Source organism: Ambystoma mexicanum, chromosome 10, assembly GCF_040938575.1.
Source record: "Ambystoma mexicanum isolate Mex_15411 chromosome 10, UKY_AmexF1_1, whole genome shotgun sequence".
In the NCBI taxonomy this organism is placed as follows: domain Eukaryota; kingdom Metazoa; phylum Chordata; class Amphibia; order Caudata; family Ambystomatidae; genus Ambystoma; species Ambystoma mexicanum.
In genome coordinates, this window is record NC_090932.1 from 78,354,458 (window position 1) to 78,375,412 (window position 20,955).

The 20,955-nt window shown below is 48.0% G+C and overlaps 1 protein-coding gene across 2 annotated transcripts in view; it reads right to left on the reverse strand.

The window, feature by feature from the left end:
• DIS3L2 (DIS3 like 3'-5' exoribonuclease 2) overlaps window positions 1–20,955 on the reverse strand; it is a 2,640,663-nt gene that overhangs the window by 33,762 nt on the left and 2,585,946 nt on the right. For both annotated transcript variants that reach the window (XM_069617547.1, XM_069617548.1), the window contains 2 exons: window positions 17,087–17,234; window positions 5,466–5,596 (listed from right to left, as the gene is read on the reverse strand). In XM_069617547.1, the coding sequence (XP_069473648.1) occupies window positions 5,466–5,596; window positions 17,087–17,234 (279 nt within the window). The remainder of the gene's footprint in view (window positions 1–5,465; window positions 5,597–17,086; window positions 17,235–20,955) is intronic.

The window sequence follows — 20,955 nt, forward strand, 5'->3', positions numbered from 1 at the left end:
TGGGTGTGCAGTCAGCAGTGGCTTCAACACCCCAAGGTGAAAGGGAGATAAGTAGCTACAGATACTTCAGCTGGCCGAAGGTATGCGCTCATATACCCGACAGGGAAGATGGCACATTCTGGGCAAGCACTTTACCCTTCTAGTCTCACGCTGGTATTCTTGTCTCCATAGAATCTAATCTGGTCGCAGAATGCAAGACCATGCATGATGGGAGAAGAATGGGTAAGGCCCACAATTTTTTGTTTTAGGGGGATAAAGCAGTATAGGGACCAACAATGTAGGGTTTGAAAAGAACAAACTGCTTAATTAACCCTTTCCTAGTCTACCTTAAAGGGAGGTCAGTAAGAAAAAACAAAGGAATAGATTATCTAGTTCATCTATCCAAATAGTTGTGCCAAACAAGTGATCATTATAAAAAACACATTTTAATCAACGAACAATTCATTAGAAAATGATATGATGTATGCTTTCCCGCAACATCACAAACATTCAGAGATAATTAAAAACTTCAATTTAAAGAAAAAACAGTCCTTGCATTCTTGTGCCCAAAAATGTGGATGGTGTTAGTAAGTGACATTCATCATTTATCACCATGACATCAAAAAGGTTACCACATGCTATTGTGGCAGGCGAATACTGTCAATGTACAGCAAAAGCTCAAAGTTCATTTAGAAGAAAAAGACAACGTTGCTGTGGTGTCTGTGGGATGTCTACATGTGTTTTGGCTGAACAGATGTCATCAACACCTTCCCTGGTGTTCCGCTGTTTGCTTTATAGCCCTCTTCAGGACGGTACGTTGTTTTAATGGATTGACAAAAAATTCAAGGTAAATCCCCAAGGTGTCAGAATATAGTTGGAAACTTTTTGATCTTAATATGGTTAGACTGGAGCGTCGTGGTTAAAACCAGGAAATTTGCTTCCTTTATGATGATTGCAGATTGCACTCTAAATCGTGTTCTGATCTTATATTCAGATTAAATCCTGCTAGGCGCTTCTTCAAAAGTGTGCGTGAAATCTGCGTGGGTCTTAACGGTCTGTTAATTGTTGTCGTGCCGTTACGAAGCTGGATAGTCAACCCATGCAACAGTTCAGGGTGCAGACAGAATCCGTCTTGTCCGTGCTTTTTATTGCGCGTTATCCTGTGAGAGAAAACTGTCTTTCGATGCCCGTGCTGGTGAAACTCTGTGGTGCACGACAACAATTAACAGACCGAATTAAGAATTAAGATTCCTTCCTCTTTCTGCTGAAAGAGGGTGGCCAAATGGGCGTGAGCCTAGCAGCCTCATCAGATCAAGAAAGTACTTGTGGGCAGTTTTGCAAAGAACCTTCTCCCAACGGAGGAATGGTGCAGATGCAGGAAAGGAGATGGGGCTTGACCAGACCGTGCCACCCTTCCCGCTAGACTGAGGTGTGTGTGGCAGAGTGGATTATTCATTCCTAGGCACACACGCACTTCGGAAAATCAAGGCCAGTACCTTTGTATTGATGAGGACATAGGCCACCATGTGCGTCTCCCCTCCACCCTCAACATAAGCACCTTGCAGCAGCCTTCCGAAACACCCTGATAAATTGACCTTACAGGTCCCCCTGCTAGAACGTCGTTTGCCTCTCAGAAGAAAGCAAAGCTCTTTAGAGTCATTTCTGACCCCTCCCTATCCCTGGAGGCGTGCCTGCAAAGGCCACAATAAGCTCTTCTAATTACCCCTTGGGCTACTCAGTCACATTCACCCTTGCCTATCAAAAAACACACAGTGCCACCACGAGCCGTGCCATCACAAGTGACATGTATGGTGAACGTGATGTGCTCTTGGTCGATGCCTCGGAGAAACCTTCACAGATACCAAGACCTCCAGATGAGTTCCTATCTCACAGGCTCCTTCAGTTGCCAAAAAGGTCCCATTTGTCATCTCAAAGTCCTCACCATGGCACATCCAGTGCTTTATGTGAAGCAGAAATGCTCTTTGCAGGCAATGCCAGGGGTGCTCTGAACCAAGCCTAAGTGGTAGCTAAGAGTGTAAAGTGAGTAGCTCAACATCTTTAAACTCCATTCGCTCACACATTGGTTGACCACATGGCTGTTAGTCCTACATAAGCGTAACGATATAGTCACAATTTATGGCAAAACAACTTATGTCACGGGGTTCAAGAGGAGTGCAATGCCAGTTTATCAAGCTACCTAATCATCCCGGAACTCCAGATATTTGTGCATCTTCCTAAGGCAGGTGCCTAGAAAGAGAGGTCTTGGGAAAGTCATGGCACAGTAATCACTGATCCGCCAGTGTGCCCAGACAATCAGTCCACTGATAGCTGGGTCAGTGGACCCTCGTCCTATCACGGTACTAATAGCTGCAGTGAAAGGAACCGCTTTACAAACTTAATGAGATGGTACTATACAGGAAATTGTGGGGTATTAATAACAGGATATAACAGAAAAGACAAAGAAATCCATACAGAAAGAAATGATGATCCATATCAAGTTTATGTGAGGATTTATCAGCATCTGCCGAAAATCCTTTAATGGGTTGCGAGAATGGAGAGTGCGTCGGGGTCACTCTACAGCATCGATGCATTGCACTCCTCGCTGGTCTACTGTATCTGGGACGCAGGGCCCTGTAACTTTCTACAATGGTACCTTTGATAGACCTTTCTACTGAGAATCCACTCCACTGAAACTGCGGACAGTAACCTAGAAGGGCTACAGTCCAACAGCAGCACTGCGAGCAAGTGACATAAAACACTAGGTCTGAAATATTAGTGCAGGTTAAAGCTCTTGGTCTGACCACATCTTGTGTTTCAAACTGATGCACTTCTTCCACAAGATACAATTCCACAGAAACATCTTTTTGTTGTGACCTTTCCTGGTCTGACAGGGCTCACTAAACCCAGCCCAAATCGGACTTTCACTTTGCTGATGTTCTCTGCCTTTGTGCAACAGCAAGCCTCTCTTATTAGAAGTTCCATAGCGTACAGTGCTTGTGTCAAGAGACTACACATTGCATCACATAGAAAATTACAAATATGACACGCAAACCCTGACACTTCCACCGTTTACATTGAGACCAGTATGTTATGTTAATGCATTTATAGAGCGCGGGCATCATGGCACTAGCGAAAAAGCATCACAGAAAAAGACGGAGAAAAACAAATGAAAACAGAAACTTTTTACCTGCCAGCAAAACATAAAGTGATTATCAATAGCGCAAATAGAAAGCAGTATCTTGTGCCAGAGTGAGGTGGCAGCCGCTGAAAAAGCACGGCCATCAGTTCTGGAGCGACAAAACTGTGCAACCGGCATAGACAAGGTCCTGGCGAAACAGAGCATCCTGCAAGGGACGTGGCGGCAAACTTTTTGCCCAGTAAAAATTCCGCCCCTCTGCCATAGAAGGCCTGATGAATGACGCATAAGCCTTAAATGTAACGCTGTCCACGACAGGAAGCCAATGCAAGATTCGCAAAACGGAAGAGATATGGGCACGGTATGATACGCCGCAGTAAACTCTTGCCACAGAATTCTGAAGCACCTGGAGATGGTGTGGCAGATAAAAGAGCTGCACAAGGTAGAGGGCATTGCAGTAGTCCAGGTGCCCAAACGCTGCGGATGCCACCAACGGAGCTCGAAAGTGATCCGACAGAAATGGAAGAACTTTCTGCAGGACTTTTAATCTTAAATGGCTTATTCGCAAGACTGAACTGACCAGGGCTTCTCTATGTAGTGACACAGTGATCTTAATGGCAAGGTCTTTGACTGTAGTCACAGGTAGGGAGAAATACCCCAAAGAAGAGGGCCAAAAGGCAGGGGGCCAGCCGGGGGACCAACTACCAAAACCTCAGTCTTATCCTTATTCGGTTTGAGTCAATTAAGACGTATCCAATTGCCAACTGACTCAAGGCGGGATCGGAATCTACATGCGGCTTCCGGGTCGCCAAGATCAAGACGAACCACAATTTGAGTATCAGCGGCTTAGGTGTAAAACCAGAAGCTGCAAAACTGAATCAATTTAGCCAGAGGCTGAACATACACGCTAAGTAGGATGGGAGAGTATTGAAAGGGGCCTTACTAATGCACGTGTTCCCAAGTTTTGATAATCGCACTCTGAGTCTTCCAGCTCTTGTCACTGGCTTGCCCTCCCCCCTCAACCGCTCAGGTGAGCTACTCCATCTATGCAGTTCCCCGCAGTGTAATGTCTCATTTTGTGGGGTCTACCCTCTGTGCCCTGCTTCACTCCATACTAGATTTTCCTTGAAATGCTTTGCTCTCACCCCCTATGTCGAAGTCTTGTAGTACTCGAGCTCAGATTAGACTACATAAGTGTTAATGCACCTGCCTCAATACCTACCTCAAAAGCTGAGCCTTTCCAATTGAAGCCACCTTTGGATCCAGCAACAGACCGCTTGCTGCTGTCCCATAATGGTAAAACCAATGTAATCTTCTCAGCATCTCCGGTGGACAGCTCACCACTAGAAGCCAGGACACGTGCAGACTTACAATCCGCCGCTGCAAGAAGGAAAGGACCAGAAAACGAGCCTTCTCTGCCTACACCCCAAGACTATGGAACCTCCTCGCTGTAAGCATCAGACTCGCCCCACGCTCCTACAATTCAGAAAAGAACTCAAGACACACCTTCAAGGAGCCTCTCCTCCTCAACACCTAGGCCATCACGTTGCCCCTTGCGCTACCCAACTGGCTGGATGCCGTCTGCCTCTCATCTCCCAGCCACCCGGTACAGCTGTACCCCTTCTCTGTGCCCATCTTTATCCCACCCCCTGCAGTATAGCTGCTCTGTTGTTGCCTCTGAAAAGCACTATTATGCATCTGTACTGTTGTATTCCTCTGTAAAGTGCTCCGTTATGTATCTGTATTGTTGAATACCTCTGTAAAGTGCTCCGTTATGTATCTGTATTGTTGAATACCTCTGTAAAGCGCTCTGTTGCTTCTCGACGCTAGGTATGCGCTCAAATTCCATAATAATAATACAAATATCATTGCACAGATTTTTGGACAAACCTGTTATTTCCTAGAACTCATCAAATCCTGTATCTGGCATCACGTTTAAAGATCGAGAGATGTAGACTTTATGGCAACTCAAAGGCTCCCAAAAAATGCCTGCATTCTGCCAGGAACAATAGTGCCAACTCCCAGCTTTAGTGCATTAAAAGAACAACCCACAACATAAATAGCTTCTGACCATTTGCACAGTCAACCCACTGCCTATTAAAGTTACAGTGCTTGCCTTCAAAGGAAAACAGAACTAAGATTGGTCTCAAAGGGGCACATACTTAAGGAGTCATTCTCCTATACCAACGGAAGAAACTGTCCAAGGCAGAAGATGCCTCCCAGCCCCCCCTCCCCAGGTCCAAGACCAAGGACAGTCCTGGGAAGCCCCTCATCAATAGGGATTGTCCCCACCAATGCTCCCAGGGAACCCAGTGCATCAAGTATGGCGTGTCCATCCCTGCAATCTTACCTTGACAAACACTGCGAAGAAGAGGTCGGCGCTCAGCTCCTGCACTCTCTTGGAAGCAGTCTTGCGGTCATTGCAGTGCTCTGCCTGCTTCTGGACACCCTCCATGGGAAGACTCAGCGGGCTGCCGCAGCCTTAAACACACAACGACATTATCAAATACACATTAGGACATTCATCTAAGACTGAACTCTAGCAGAAGTACAATAAACAGCAAAGCATCCAGCTTCCAAAAGAGGCTGCAGTTTGGCCGCTCTTAATGGCTTGTGCAGGTCCATGGAAGATCGTAATTTCCAGTTCAGGGGATAGAGTTCTTTAGATTGTAAAGAAAGCAGTGGGACTTGTGCTGTGGCAGCTAAATCTGCATTCAAAACCCAAGTTTACAGACTTGGAATTTTTCCATTCCAAAATTGAAGCCCTCAAATGTAACCCTTCCAAAAACCATATCCTTGTCTTGATCCCCATTCAGTGGTTGGCCATTTACGAATGGGTCCAAAATGCTCACTATTTTGGGACAATGAACAACAGGGCAATGGCAACCGACACAGATATGGGTGAGGTGAGCATTTAAAAATTCCCTATGAAGATGCAGATTAGTTGCTTTGCCGTTAAATAAGTTCCACTTCTCGAAACAGCTGTGTCATGAAACCATTACACAAGACATAAGTGTTGTGTCACTTATTTATTTGTACCAACATGCATCGCCATATTCATCGCCAATGTGTAATTCGGACGCTAGGGGGGTCTTCTCCACGCCCCTCCCAACACAAAGGAGGAAAACGTGAGTAACTGTCCAAAGGAAAAACAGAACCATGGTGCCAACTGCCAACCTGTATCAAAAACAGGTGATCAGTCCACCCTTCTAAAAAAGACTTAATAATCGCAGATCTCAGCGATGTCCGTCTTGGTACCATCTGCATTGTAACAAAGCCTTTTGGAAATTTGTTAAGCCCAATTAGAGAGCTCTACAGCCGATAACCTATTATGGGTAGTGTGAGGGATCGCACTGGTAAGAAGGTGCCAGTCAGGTGCTATAGGTTCAGTATTACTTTTATTTGGGTTTCTTTCTTCCCCCACCTTTTCTCTTCACCACTATTTCAGTCCATTTCACTTTCTACCCCTTCTCTCTGGGGCCCGTGTAGATTTCCCAGGTAGTCCCCTCCCTTACAGCCCCAGAAATACTCCTTCTCAGATCTGTCATCTTCCTCTGCCTCTGGAAGCTAAATGAGAACAAGAAATTCAGGACATCTCCTTCGTTTATTTCTAGCACTCTCCTATGATTGGTTGCTCATAAGTTTGCCTCCCAATCCGTCTCGGGGGCGTGTTTTTTGCAACCTCATTACCGTCTGCTCTTCTTGGGTTCTGTTTGGGCAGACTTTTTCTTCTGAGCGGAAATGGAGATCCTAGCTGGACGATTGCGTTAGTTCCCAAGGAGGTAGAGTGCAGGAGCCCAAATGCGATGCCAGCCGGCCCTAACAAGGTTACTGGGATGAGGCAGATTGAGGTGGAGAGGAGTCACTATGAAATTAGACAGTGGTTCGAGTTCTTTTGGGGAGGAACTGTGTAAGAGACACTAATGGCACGTTAGAGGAAGCAGCTTTGGCACTGGAGACACGCTGGGTGGGGAGGCTAGGCACAATGGCGCCGTTTGGGTCGGGAGGGAGAAGCAGCAGATTTCAGGATGACGTGCCCTATTGAGATTGTGGAATCTGTACAGGGGTGGGCTCGTTCACCTCGGTTTATCCGTATGGTGGGGGAGGGGTAAGCTTTTGGTTTGCTGTAAAACGTTTCAACAACAGGAGAAGGTATTGTACTTGCGCAAGGTGATGGGGATTCCTGCGATGTGTTCTGTGCCACTGGCACATGTGGTTAGAGGCAAGGGGCTGATCTATGGAGTACCGACTTGGACATTTTTGTGGCTGATCTGAAGCACAATACTGTGTATGTACCCCTTCCTTTGCAGCCTTTTCGGTGTCAGTGGTTTGGTCATGTGGCCAGTGTCTACAGAGGTGTACAATGTTGTGCGGAGGTGGCCACAATGTCAGGGTGCGTTTATGAGAGGCAGAGCCTGTTTTTAGGAACAGTGGTGGGGATCAATGTTATGTATAAGTGCCCTGTGTATGTGCATGAGGCCCAGGTGCAGCCTGGAAGAGTGTCTCACAATTTGCCTGAGGCGGATGCTGGTGTGGTTCATGTTGTGAAGTATTGTCCAGCTGAGAGTGCGCTCTTGCCCCCTTCGGATGTTTCTGAGGAGAATGTTGTGCAGCCACTGGTAGTGGGGGATTTTTTGGTGATGACGAAGGAGACGTTTTGGCTGTTTATGATTGAGGTTATTAATTGCTCCTTCCAGATGCTGAGTAAGACTGAGAAAATTATGATAATCAAGGCGGCCGATCTGTTTTTGGGCATTGTCGGTTTACGAGGGAGCATTTGAATGAGGTATTAAGTAGAGGGATTGTGTGATGTGTGGTGGTTGTACTTTGGTGTGGGTCTCTTGGTAGTGTTTTCAACAGAAAACCATGTTCACAGCTGTTAATTCACGAACTTTGTATCCACTAACCCAGGGTTGTCTAACCCCACGCCTCAAGGGCCAGATCCATGTTCGGTATTCAGGATACCCCTCATTAATATTCATGAAATTAATTTGCATGTAATGATTCCAAATGTATACATATGTTTCCTCATGAATATTAATGAGGGATATCCTGAAAACCCATCAGGATCCTAGCCCTCGAGAACTGAGTCGGACAAACCTGTCTGATACCTCGAATATGAACATTAAAAGGTGAACCTTAAATATTACGATGATGGCCACAGTTCTCATAGTTCACAGATTCTTTCTGTTAAGCATGTGGAGGACCCATATCTGTGGGGGTAAGCGAGCAGGTCTGCTATTGCAAGCTCAGTCATGAGAGCCAACTTCATATGAGTATGCAAGCATGCCCGTTATTGTAAGCTCAGTAGCGGGAACCATGCTTGTGTGGGTAAGCAATCATGTCTGCTATCATAAGCTCAGACATTGGAAGAACAAGTTACTTTCTTACCTGGTAACGTTCTTTCGATGGGATGTTCCGACGACGTATTCCACATCTATGACAGGTAATCACCACAGCTGTGCTGCTTCAGAACATTTTCGGCGTCTGCGTCCTGCGTCGATGACGTCGATACGCTGTCCTCGAGGGCCTCCGTCGAGATGACGTCACCGGATGTTATAAGTAGGACGCACGACGCCCGTAGCCTCAGTTGTAGTTTTTTCCCAGAACGTGTGGCACCAATCTTCTGCCAGTATGACCAAAGAAATCCTTGCGGAAACGGAAGCTGCAATCGCATAAGAAATTCTGTAGCGAGGCAGGCTGGGATGGTACGATGTGGAATACGTCATCAGAACATCCCATTGAAAGAACGTTACCAGGTAAGAAAGTAACTTGTTCTTCGAAGGGATTGGTTCCTCCGACGTATTCCACATCTATGACAGACTCCCAAAGCAGTACCAACGTAAGGAGGTGGGAAAAGAATTTAGAATATATAGATAGAGTGCCCAATTAAAGTGCAGAATAGATGACCACCTTGCCAAAGGCCAAATCCTGCCCATGGATAGAATCCAGGGAGTAGTGACTAACAAAAGTATGGACAGAGGCCCATGTGGCTGCTTCACAAATGTTACAAATGGGAAGACCCCTCTGCAGAGCAGTAGAGGCAGCCATACCCCTGGTAGAATGGGCCCTTAAGCCTACCGGAGGGTCCTTACCCGCCAGGCGGTAACATTCAGAAAATGTCAAGATAATCCATTTAGACAGACTGCTTAGTAACAGCTTGTCCCAAACGCCTTCCAGCGTATCCTACAAAGAGCTGATCGTCCACTCTGACCCGGGACATGCTTGAGATGCAGAAACTTAAAGCTCTCCTAGGATCCAACCTATGGAGCCTCTCCTCTTCCTTACCAGGATGCGGAGGAGGATAGAACGCCGGAAGAATGACCTTCTGGCTTAAATGAAATTCCGACACCACTTTCAGAAGAAACGATGGACGAACCCTAAGGACAACCCTGTCCTTATGAAACACTGAAGTGTGGCTTAGCAGATAGTGCTTGCAACTCACTCACTCTGCGAGCGGAAGTAACTGCAACTAAAAATACAGTTTTAAAGGTCAACAGTCACAAAGGACAAGAATATAAAGGCTCAAATGGAGCACCCATTAGGAATTTTAGAACCAGGTTCAAATCCCAACCGGGCACCTGGAAAGGTGACGGTGGGAACACATTAGTGAGCCTTTTCAGAAACTCAGAAATTAAAGGAATCTTAAAATAAGAACACTCCTCAGACGAGCGCTTAAATATGGACAGCGCCACCAGGTAACCATTAATGGTACCCACTTGCAGGCCCTTGTGGGCCAATGAAAGCAAAAAAGACAGAACCACAGGAATGGCACATGAAAAAGGATCCACATTCTGAACCCCACACCAGTCGCAGAACTTTCTCCAACGGCAACAGTACAGGGACTTTGTTGCAGGCCTTCTGGCAGAAAGCAACACCTCCATCACGTCTTCAGGGAGGTCCCAATCCTTATACCTCAACCTTTCAGAAGCCAAGCATGAAGGTTGAGAGACTTGACCTCTGGATGAAGAACCTGACCCCCCCCCCCCGTGGAGGGCGGATGCTCATGTTGAGAGGGTCCGGGTACCACATTCTCCAGGCCCATGCCGGAGCAATGAGGTTCATTCGGGAACCTCACTTCCGTAACATCCGCAGCACTTGCGGAATAATGGGGACTGGAGGAAACACGTACAGTAGTGGGAAGGACCACTCCACTACAAACACTTTCCCTAAGGCTCCTCTTGGAGGACATTCCCAAGAGCAGAACCTTTCGCACTTCCGGTTGACTCTGGTGGCGAAGAGATTCACTTGTGGGGTCCCCGAAAGGACAAAGATCTCCAGGAGAATCTCCTGAGCCAGCAGCCACTCGTGAGAGACCGTGCTCTGCCTGCTCAGAGCATCCCCCGCCTCGTTTTCATCTCCTGCCAGATGAACTGGCCGGAGACGAAAATTTCCTGCTGGATGGCCCAGAACCAGAGCTGCATCGCCTCTCTGCACAGAGGGAGAGACCCTGCCCCCCCCTTTTTGTTGAGGTAGTGCAGGGCCACTGTATTGTCCGTCGGAATCAGGACATTCTTCCCCCGCAAAGACAGCGGAAAAGCCTTCAGAGCTAGCCTGATGGACCTCAGCTCCAACAGATTGATATGGAGTCTGGACTCCGACGGAGACCAACGACCGCTGTCAACTCGTTGGCATGAGCTCCCCATCCCGTGAGGGATGCGTCCGTCACGATCGTCACCTCCGGCCTGGGTAGCCAAAATGGGCCCCCTTCATCAGATTGCCTCCGACGGCCCACCACAGAAGATCCTGGGCAACCGAGGGAGGCACCTGAAAGGGATCCGACATCCTGCCGGAGGACTGCAACCACTGCATCTTGAGAGCTCACAGCAGAGATCTCATCCACAGCCTGGCCTCTAGCACCAGATGAATGCAGGATGCAATGAGGCCGAGCAACCTCAAGAACTCGAACGCCGGGAGGCTCTGGGCATGTCGAAACTTGTTCACCATCTGCAGAATGTGATGAGCCCTCACCTGGGGAGGGAAACACAGCCCCAGGGATGTGTTGAGCACTGCTCCGATTTACTGGAGCCGCTGGGTAGGTGTCAAGTGGGACTTCTTTAAGTTGAGGGAGAAGCCCAGCCTGTGAAGGGAGTGGCAGGTGACCGAAAGATGATCCAGGACTTGTTCGAGAGAGCGCGCCCTGATCAACCAATCGTCCAGGTAGGGGTAGACGTGAATCCCCCCTTTCCTGAGATACGCTGCCACCACCACCATGAGCTTGGTGAAGACCCTCGGGGCGGAGGTCAATCCGAACGGCAGGACCCGAAACTGAAAGTGTGAGTCGCCAACCGTGAACCTCAGGTACTACTTGTGCTTGGGATGAATCGGCACATGAAAGTAAGCGTCCTTGAGGTCGAGAGACACCAACCAGTCCTGAAGTTGAAGGGCCTGGAGGACTTCAGAAAGAGTAACCATCTTGAACTTGTCCTTCCTGAGGAGCTTGTTCAAACCACGCAAGTCCATGATGGGTCTCAATCCCATGTCTTTTTTCGGGATCCAAAAATATGGGGGATACCATCCCTTGTTCCTCTCCGCTACAGGCACCAGTTCTATGGTGCCTTTCTCCAGCAGGGATTTGATTTCCTGTGCAAGGAGCGGATCTGGACTCTTCAAAGAGAGATTACCTGGTGTATTGTCGTGAGGCCTCTGCCGGAAAGGAAGACAGTAGCCGTGGGCTGTGATCTCCAGAACCCACACATCTGAAGTAATGGCACGCCATTCTACAAGATGCTGCGCCAGCCTTCACCCAACCGGCGAACCATGGGACATGGCCTCATGACTGAGCTGAAGCAGCTGCGGCAGTGCCTGAGGGCAAAGAGGCAACTGCTCGAGCGGCCTTGGCACCTAGAGTACCCTGTTTTCCACCTCTGGTACTCCTACGTTGGCCCCTTTGACTTGCAGCTCCCCTCGATCTACCAAAGGTAGAGTAGTATCAAAAGGAACCTCCCCTCCATTGCTGTCCCCTAGGACGAAAAGGCAGAGGTTGGCGGACTGCAGCGCTCAACGACTTTGCTGCAGCCTTTGAGGTCTGCAACCTCTCAAGGCTCTCGTCAGCCTTGCTGCCAAAAAGATGTTCACCATCAAAGGGCATGTTGAGAGGCTTGAACATCAGGAGCAAACCCCGACTTCCGCTACCACGCAAATCTGCGCATCACGGTGCTCGCCACCATGGACCGGCTGAGACAGTCTGCCACGTCCAGACCTCATTGAACGGATTCACACATGGCATCCTTGCCATCCTATACAAGGGCAAGAAAGCCATCCCGTTCCTCAACTTCGGGACTATGTTCAGCCGCTAACTAAAGACAATTCCACAGAGTGTGAGTGAAATGTGCTAAGGCACACACAGAGTTGGCTGCTTTCAAAGCCATACCCCCTGAAGAAAAGACTTTCTTTGCCCAACCGTCAAAACGTTTGTCGTCCCTATCAGGAGGGATGGTAGGGTACAATGCCTGTTTTGCTGGGGCTGTAGCCACCTGCACCACCAAACTCTCCGGAGTAGGGTGCATGGACAAGTAGCCGGGGTCGCCACTGGCTGGGTGATACTTTTTCGGCAACAACTTACCCACTGCCGGGAGACTCTCCGGAGCAGTCCTAGCCGCCGCCACCCTTCTTTGCAAGGCCATATGGAATGGCAGTACCGGGTCAGTGGGTGGACCTTGGTCCAAGATATCTGTTAGGTCATCCTGCGGAAAACCCACTGGTGGCGCAGACCACCCCAAGTACTCTGTCACCCTCGACATGAGCTGCCGGTACGAAGACTCGGCATGTGCGCTAGGCTCAGGCCTGCCGAACTCAACCTCCGGAGAGGTGTCCAGACCACTGGCGGCGTGCAAAGACTGACGCAGGTCTTCCATCTGGCTATGACCAGACAATAGGTTGTCAGGAACCTCATCAGTAACCAAACCTTCCTCAGACCCTTCCTCCATCTCAGAAATATAATCCAGAGGCTGGAACAAATCCCTGGAAAAGGGCACAGAAAACGGCTCAAATACAGGCCCACTGACTTTTTCAGGGCCTTCCTCAGAGTTTCCACCGAAGCACGGGGTACCTCCGGTAAAGCCTCTACAAAAGGCGTCGAGGATGGTCGACGGATTCAACGTCGAGCGCGGCGCCGATGGCTTCGACACAGGCCTCAAGGGCGGTGCCCCGAGCGTGTCCTTCGACTGCCTCGGTGCCGATGACTTCCTCGGAGGGAGAGCCTCGAGAGTGTCCCTCGAAGGACATGGTGCTGATGGCGTCGACAGCTTCTTAGAAGACCTCACAGGTTCTGCCGGTCTCAAGGGCGTAGAGGACCGGAATCTGGAGCGGGCATGGCTAGAGCGATCCACCTTATCCGATCGGGACCTCGACGGCTCCCGATGATCGCGCCAACCGCCCGAGCCCGAAGGCGTGCGAGCGGTGGCCCTAGCACGTTCCTTGCCGGCTTCCTTCGAAGGCGCGCACGGAACAGAGCCCGTCGATTGGAAAATCGCCATCATCTCCGTACGAAATGCATCCCATTCCGCAGGAGAAGAATGCTTGTTGGGACAAGCAACCCACCGACGGGCAGAGTCCTCGGACGAGGACTGGGAAGGCGACCGGTGACGGCGCTTCCGCGAGTGCCTCGATGAGGCGGAGGAATGGCGGGAACCACTCCAGGACCAACACCCCCTGGACTTACACCGACGACTCGGAGAGTCGCCTCTCGAATCGTCGGTCGAAAGCCCCGCGGATTTCGACATTCAGGGCTTGGAAACCCTACTTACAGAAAGCTTCTTCTTCCGCTCCCGGAAGGCCTTTGACGTTAACGACTGGAAATCGTCACAGACATCCGTGGCATGGTCCTCACCGAGGCACCAGAGGCAGACGTCGTGCGGGTCCGTTAGTGACACCTTGGAACCACAGTCCCGACACTTCTTGAATCCCGACCGTGGTGTAGAAGATGACGAAGACATGATATCTCCACAAAACACCAAGTTTGAAGAACCGATAGAATCAGAAGAACTGAGGCGTGCCAAGATCTCCGAAGCGAACACGTTCGCAGAAAAAAATGGAACGGAGGCTACGGGCGTCGTGCGTCCTACTTATAACATCCGGTGATGTCGGCTCGACGGAGGCCCTCGAGGTCAGCATATCGACGTCGTCGACGCAGGACGCAGAAAATGTTCCCAAGCAGCACAGCTGTGGTGATTACCTGTCATGGATGTGGAATACGTCGGAGGAACCAATCTCTTCAAAACATCTTTATGTGGTGTGAGACAGGCATTGTATCAAGAGGGACACAGACGCATGCATACGTTTTCAGAACCTTTATTTCTTAAAGGTTCGGAGTTGGTGTAATACCCAACTGGCCCCAACTCTAAAGGGATGGTTCCCTTAAATGATGTTTATAAAGGCTGTCAATGCCTGAAAGCCCAAGATAAGTCCAGCAAAGTCTGTCTGTTTCTAAACCTATGCTTGCCCTTACTCCATACAAAAATGTGTTAGGGCGTCTTTTGTCAAAAATGAAAAAATAGCGGTTCAACAGAAAAATGGGAAACCAGAGTTCGTTTCCGGTGGCCTTCGTTCCAGGCGTGGTTTTAAGCTCACAAAAATGAGTTCAATCAAAGAGGGCTGCTTGCAGGACATTCGCCACAGGGTCCTTGCAGTGAATTCAAATATCTTTAGTGTCTTTGAGTTCCTTGAGGTTCCCTTCCCCAAGCTTCAACTTATAAACGTTTCAAACACCACAAAATAAATATAGCACAGTTCATTTTTGAAGCTTCTCGAGGTTCCCTTCCTCACGCTTCTGTCCTCTCAACACTGTACAGAAAACTAATAAATCTCCCACTTGGTTGTGCCTCTTAGGGTTTGCAAGCCCAGGCCTCCTCCAGCTTTCAACACAAAAACAAAATATTTCACAGTTCCTTTTAGGTTTCTCAGGGTGCCCTTTCACAAGCTCATGCCCCCTCTAGTTCGAAACACAAATTCAGCTGGACAGGATATGCCTTTTCCTTATTTACAGCTTTTCTTACATACCATCCTCTCATCGGGTAGAATCGGAGGTTTTTGAAAATGCCAAGCTCTTTGCTTTTCCTAAGCGTGACCACTCTGATCTCTTACCCTTCTCTTTCTTTCTTAGCTGCGCCTTCCTTTGAACTGTTTATCTTCAGGTGCTTGTCGAGCACACTTGCACTGTCTTATTTTTTCACTTTGTTGTGCACACTTCCACTGTTCTTCTCCACTCTATACTACTTCTGTGCCTCTTGCACCTTCCTGCTTTATTGCGCTTCTTGCACCCTTCTGTTTCACTCACTTCTGTCTTCTGCCGTGCACACTCGCAATTTCTTGCCTTTGCCGTGTGTCCTTGCACCTTTTAACTGTCACTTTCCTTTTCCATGAATAATTGCACCTTTTCCTTACTTTACTTTTGGGCCGCTTGCCCGCTCTTGACTTTATTATGCACCCTCACACTTTCCTCTTGCTTTACTTCTGTCCGCTTTAAATGTGCATCCGGGCCGCTTGCCCTTTCTTTCAAATCTATCTGCTTTGCTTTCCGACTTATTTCTGAGCCACTGGCACGCACTGTTTTTTTTCTGTTAATTTATTTCACTTGCTTTCTCTTTTTCTACTTTGTTTCCTAAACTGTCCATCTTGCTTTGCGCTTTGTGACGTTTTACAAACCTTGCTTTTTCCTCCCTTTCCTTCACCAGCCACCCGCACCCTTGCGAGTTTTTCTCTCTCTCATATGCAAAACTCATTAGGTAGCATAGCGCTGGCGATTAGTCTCTCCAGGATGCTTTTGGGTCGAGGTCAGGGTCTCCCCACCTGCCCCTCAGACACTGTTGGGCCGGCACATGGCTCAAAGGAACAAGCACTTGCATGGACTCTGCCAGCAGGGTCTCAGCTGCCTCGCTCTGGTTCTCAGGAGATACAGCTCTCCAACCACACTGCAGCCCTCCTCACACACTGGGCCAACGTCGCAGCACACCGCTTTCTTCTGCATCCTCTTTCCTACAGCTCAAAGCTTTGTGGCTTCTGTGGTCCAAAATGCCTCTCCAGCTCGCTCATTCACATATGAGAAGTGACGCCTTTTATAGTTGAACACACAGTCAAGTAGAGACAAGTGTGAATGGTTACTTACAAATGCCTGACTCGGCCGGACTATTAGTGGACAAGTGGTTTTCTCTAAAGTATGTTATTCCTATTAGTGATCTTTACTGATCTTAGTCGCCTCTTCCTCATCTCAGTATTTGTTGGCAATGGGGAGGGGGAAATGCACAAATACTGGTGATACCCCACAAAGGGTGAGGGAGAGTCGGTTGGGGTATTTTTGGGACTGGGGGATTACTATGTCTCACCCTTGGGTATCCTCTTCCCAATCCCTCGTAACCCTCCACTCAGGTGATCCTCCCATGCTTGTCCATCTTCAAGGTCGGCATCCAAAAGCAATGGCCCTTCCCTGGGCAACTTAATGGAAGATCCGAGAGGGAGTGGATGGGAGAATTCCATCCATTTCTCACAGTGGGTAAGTAAGCAAGTCTGCTATTGTAAGCTTAGCTATTGGAACTATCTTCCTTTGGGTAAGCAATCATGTGTGCTATTGTAAGCTCAGTAATGGGAACCACCTTTTTGTGGGTAAGCAAGCATGTCTGCTATTGAATGTCCACTCATGGGAGACATCTTTTTGTGGTATATTAATGTATTTCAGTATCCAAACATTGCCATGGTTGATAATGGGTTTTATATTCACAGAGAAAAATCTGAGATATGCGTTAATGACAAAGAAAACCACGGAATGTATATATCGAAGCGGGTGGATACTAGTCAGAGCAATGCACAGAACATCAGACAGTAGCTGGTTTGCAGATACCAAATACACTAGCTACAATTCACTTTTGTCTCTCACAATACCTGGGTAGACTTATCTGAGCACATTTGAAAACAAACCAATTCCTAAAGTTTTGAGAAGTTAAATGCCGAATTCCCCCTGTGCCCTCAAGAACCTACCGATTGATGCTGCAAGGAGGCGATGGACAATAACATCAGCAAAGCGTCTGATTGGAGAGGTAAAATGCGTGTACAAGGGCACATTCAGGGCATAATGCCGGAAGAGGGTCTCATTATGTAGAGCTCCAGTGCAGAAGTACAAAGCCATCTGAAACAGAAGCAGAATTAAATTAATTAATGCACTGGAATTGGAGGGGGGGGGACACAAACGCTCAATCACCCCCCAGTAAAAGAGGAACGTGGGGAAAATATGCTTGAATATATTTGCAATTTAAGGTAATACCTCTAAGACATTATCCCAAAAAAATAATCTTCCTCAATTCATCTGCTTTGGCACTCAAGCGACAGCATTCATGTTTCATCCCAAGCAATGCAACATCTTAACCTTAATAGTTAATACTTAACTCCTAGAAGTATTAATGTTCATACAGACATGGAGGCTTCTTAACACTGATGTCTCTCTTCAAGCAGGCAATGGAGACCAGAGCTTCGAGCCGAGTGGAGAGGCACACAAATGGAACAATCCTGACACACCTTACCTCATCATGCCATCAACCGATGGCTCAATCAAGGTCTTATTTTAAGGGTGTATGAAGAAATTTGCTTTAGGTGATAATGACATACATATGGCCTAAGGCAAGAAAGAAAGAACGAGCCACTGTTTTAGGCAAACACACACACACACACACATCTTATTTCTGCTTAGATTCAATGGCTGTGCATAGGCCGACATTTAGTGGAAGCTGCAGAGTATTACAGTTGTTGTTTTCGAAACTTGAAAAGGGACGTCAACAGGGCGTGCCAGTAATACTATCCCTAGTGTGACGTCCACTGTACCCATGATCCCTCACGCGTTGAGGTCCCTCAGATTGTTATTTTTCTAACATGAGGTATCATGAGGTGTAGCGCGAGTACAGTTGTATCCAAGCAGATATGTATCAGACAAGCTCATAAGCATCCATGCGCCTTCTCTCTGAGGGGAGGAAGGGTGGGTCGCATGTTAATCTAAGCAGATACAAGCATCGGAAATACGATTACGGCGAGTAAAGTATCCCTTCTGAGGCTTGTGGAATCTGCTTAGATCACATGCTGTGCATAGATTAGTGAGCAGTGTTAGGAGAAGGTGGTGGGTTGGGAGAAGGTCCAGCGGCAAATAGACGTTTTAGAATCACTTGTCCCACCTGTGTATCTGCTTTGGAATGAGTATCAATGTAGCAGTGCTGAGTGAAAAAGTGTATTGAGCTCCATGTAGCTGCTTTGCAAATGGTGTCCAGCGGGACATTTGCGATGAAAGCCAAAGTAGCTCCTGTACCCCTTGTGGAGTGAGCTCTTGGTGTGAAAGGCAGAGTTTTGCTTGATAATGAGTAACAGAGTTGTATGCATCTGACTATCCACCTAGAGATGGCATTTTTGGAAATGCGTTCTCCTTCTCTGCCTGGTGCTACGGAGACCAACAGTTGGTCTGTTTTCCTAAGCGGTCTGGTCTTGTTTATATCGTAAAGGACCGCTCTCCTTACATCTAGTGCATGGAGATTTTTCTCAGCTGATTGCCGTTCACTAACTCTTCTTATGGAAGTAATAGCCTCTAAGACTGCAGTGTTGTATGTCAGGTGTTTAAGACTTGACTTATGCATACGCTCAAAGGGGGGGTCCATGAGCTTTGCAAGTACTACATTGAGATCCCAGCCTCGTGGGGGATTAGAAATCGGAGGGTGGAGTCTCTTTACTCCCTCCATGAATGCTTTAATGACTGGAACTTTCCACCACGATACTCTACTCAGAGAGGTGGTTTAAGCTGATAAAGCCGCCAGGTGGACTTTTATAGAGTTGAATACTAACCCTGAGTCTAACAAGTGGAGTACATAGTTAGAATGTGGGATGGAGTACATTCTATGTGGTTTGTTTAGACTGGCACCAAATTACAAATCTACTCCACTTGTCGAAATAACAGTGTCTGGTGTTTGGTTTACGTGCCTCCTTGAAGATATCCATACGCTGTTGTGGTAGATTAAGATTTGTCCGAACTCTATGATCTCAGGAGCCACGCTGCCAAGTTCATTGAGTGTGGTTGAGAGTTAACTGTTATTCCCCCTTGTCGAGTCAATAGATTGGTCTGGCATGTCTGGCACGGGAATTTGATGGGATCGCACATCGTCAGTTTGCGCAGATGTGGATACCATGGTTGTCTCGCCCACATGGGAGCAACTAGGATGAGCATCATCTGTACTATGTTAATCTTGTTCACCACCCTGCTCATTAGAGGTGTTGGGGAAAAAGCTTAAGCAAATTTCCCAGACCAATTCATCCATAGGGCATTCCCCTTGGAGTTCAGCTGGGAAAACCTGGACACGAAGTCTGGGCATTGCTTGGTTTCACCTGTAGGGAACAGGTCTAGCATGGGGTAACCCGACTGTGAAATGATGTGGTCTACGACATTGGAGTCTAGTCGCCACTTGAGTTCTTCCGGTAGGGGATCTCTGCTCAGAGAGTCTGCTAGAGTGTTGAGTACCCCTGGAACATGTTGTGAGGATAGGAACATCCCCCGTTTGAGTTCCCATCTCCATACTTTTCTGTGCTAGCTTGGACAGATTTGGAGTGTGTGTTCCCCCCTGCCTGTTGATATAGAACATCACAGTGGTGCTGTCGGGTTAGGTTTGGACCAACTGATATGTCAGTTGTGCTTCGAATGCTGGAAGCACTTTGAATACTGCTAGAAGTTCCAGCAGGTTGATGTGGTTCTGTGCTGTGAGTCCACAGACCATGTGCTGTGTGGTGAAGGTGATGTGCCCACCACCCAGAGAGTGATACGTCTGTTGTAACGACCGCTTGCACTGCTGGATCGTGGAAGGGTTTTCCCTTTAACAGGTTTTCCTTTGTCCACCAGCGTAGGTTTTCTACTAGTGTTGGCGAAACGACCACTAGATCGTCCCACTGACCGCTTGCCCGAGACCATTGTTTCGCCAACCACTCCTTCATGGGGCACATGCACAAACGTGCGTGTGGGACCAGGTAAATGCACAATGCCATCATGCCTAATAAACGGAAATGCTTTACGTATGCTTATCGTGACCGGCTTGATACACAGGTATTTGCCATTGCATGTTCTGAACTCTTTCCATGGATGGAAAGACTAACACTGCTTCAGTGTTTAAGACAGCCCCTAGGAACTGTTTGGTTGTACTTAGCACAAGGCTCGATGTTTTCTCGTTTATTGAAAAGCCCAATTGGAAAAGAAGGTTTATGGTTCTTTGAGTGTTTTGCCTGCAAAGATGGGGTGATTCCCCTGTAATCAGCCAGTTGTCTAGGTAGGGGTACACTGGGATTGCCGGTTCTTCCACCACTGCCAGTACCTTGGTGAATACCCTTGGAGCAGACACTATTCCGAAGGACAGCACTTTGAATTGGTAGTGCTGGTTTGCCATCTTGAAACGCAAGAGTGTTCTGTGCGCTGGGAACACTGAAATATGAAAATAGGCATCTTTCATGTCCAATGTTGCCATTTAGTCCCCCGGCTTTAATAGGGGGATCACTTCTTGTAGCATTGTCATGCAGAATTTTTGTGGCTTTACATAAGTGTTTGCAGGGCGTACGTCTAACACTGAGCGCATAGTTCGATCCTTCATTGGCACAAGGAAGTAAGTTGAATAAATATCCTTGTTTACCTCATTCGCTGGTACGATCTCCATGGCGTCCTTGAGTAACAGCGCTGTGACCTCCTCAAGAAGGATGTGTTGTTCTCCTTTGTTGTCTTTCTCTGTCGTGGGGGATGATTTGAAGGTGTTTGAATTAGCTCCACGCAATACCCCCCTCTCCCCGCTACGGTCAATAGCATAAATTTGTCTGTGGCGATTCCCTCCCATGCGTGGGTG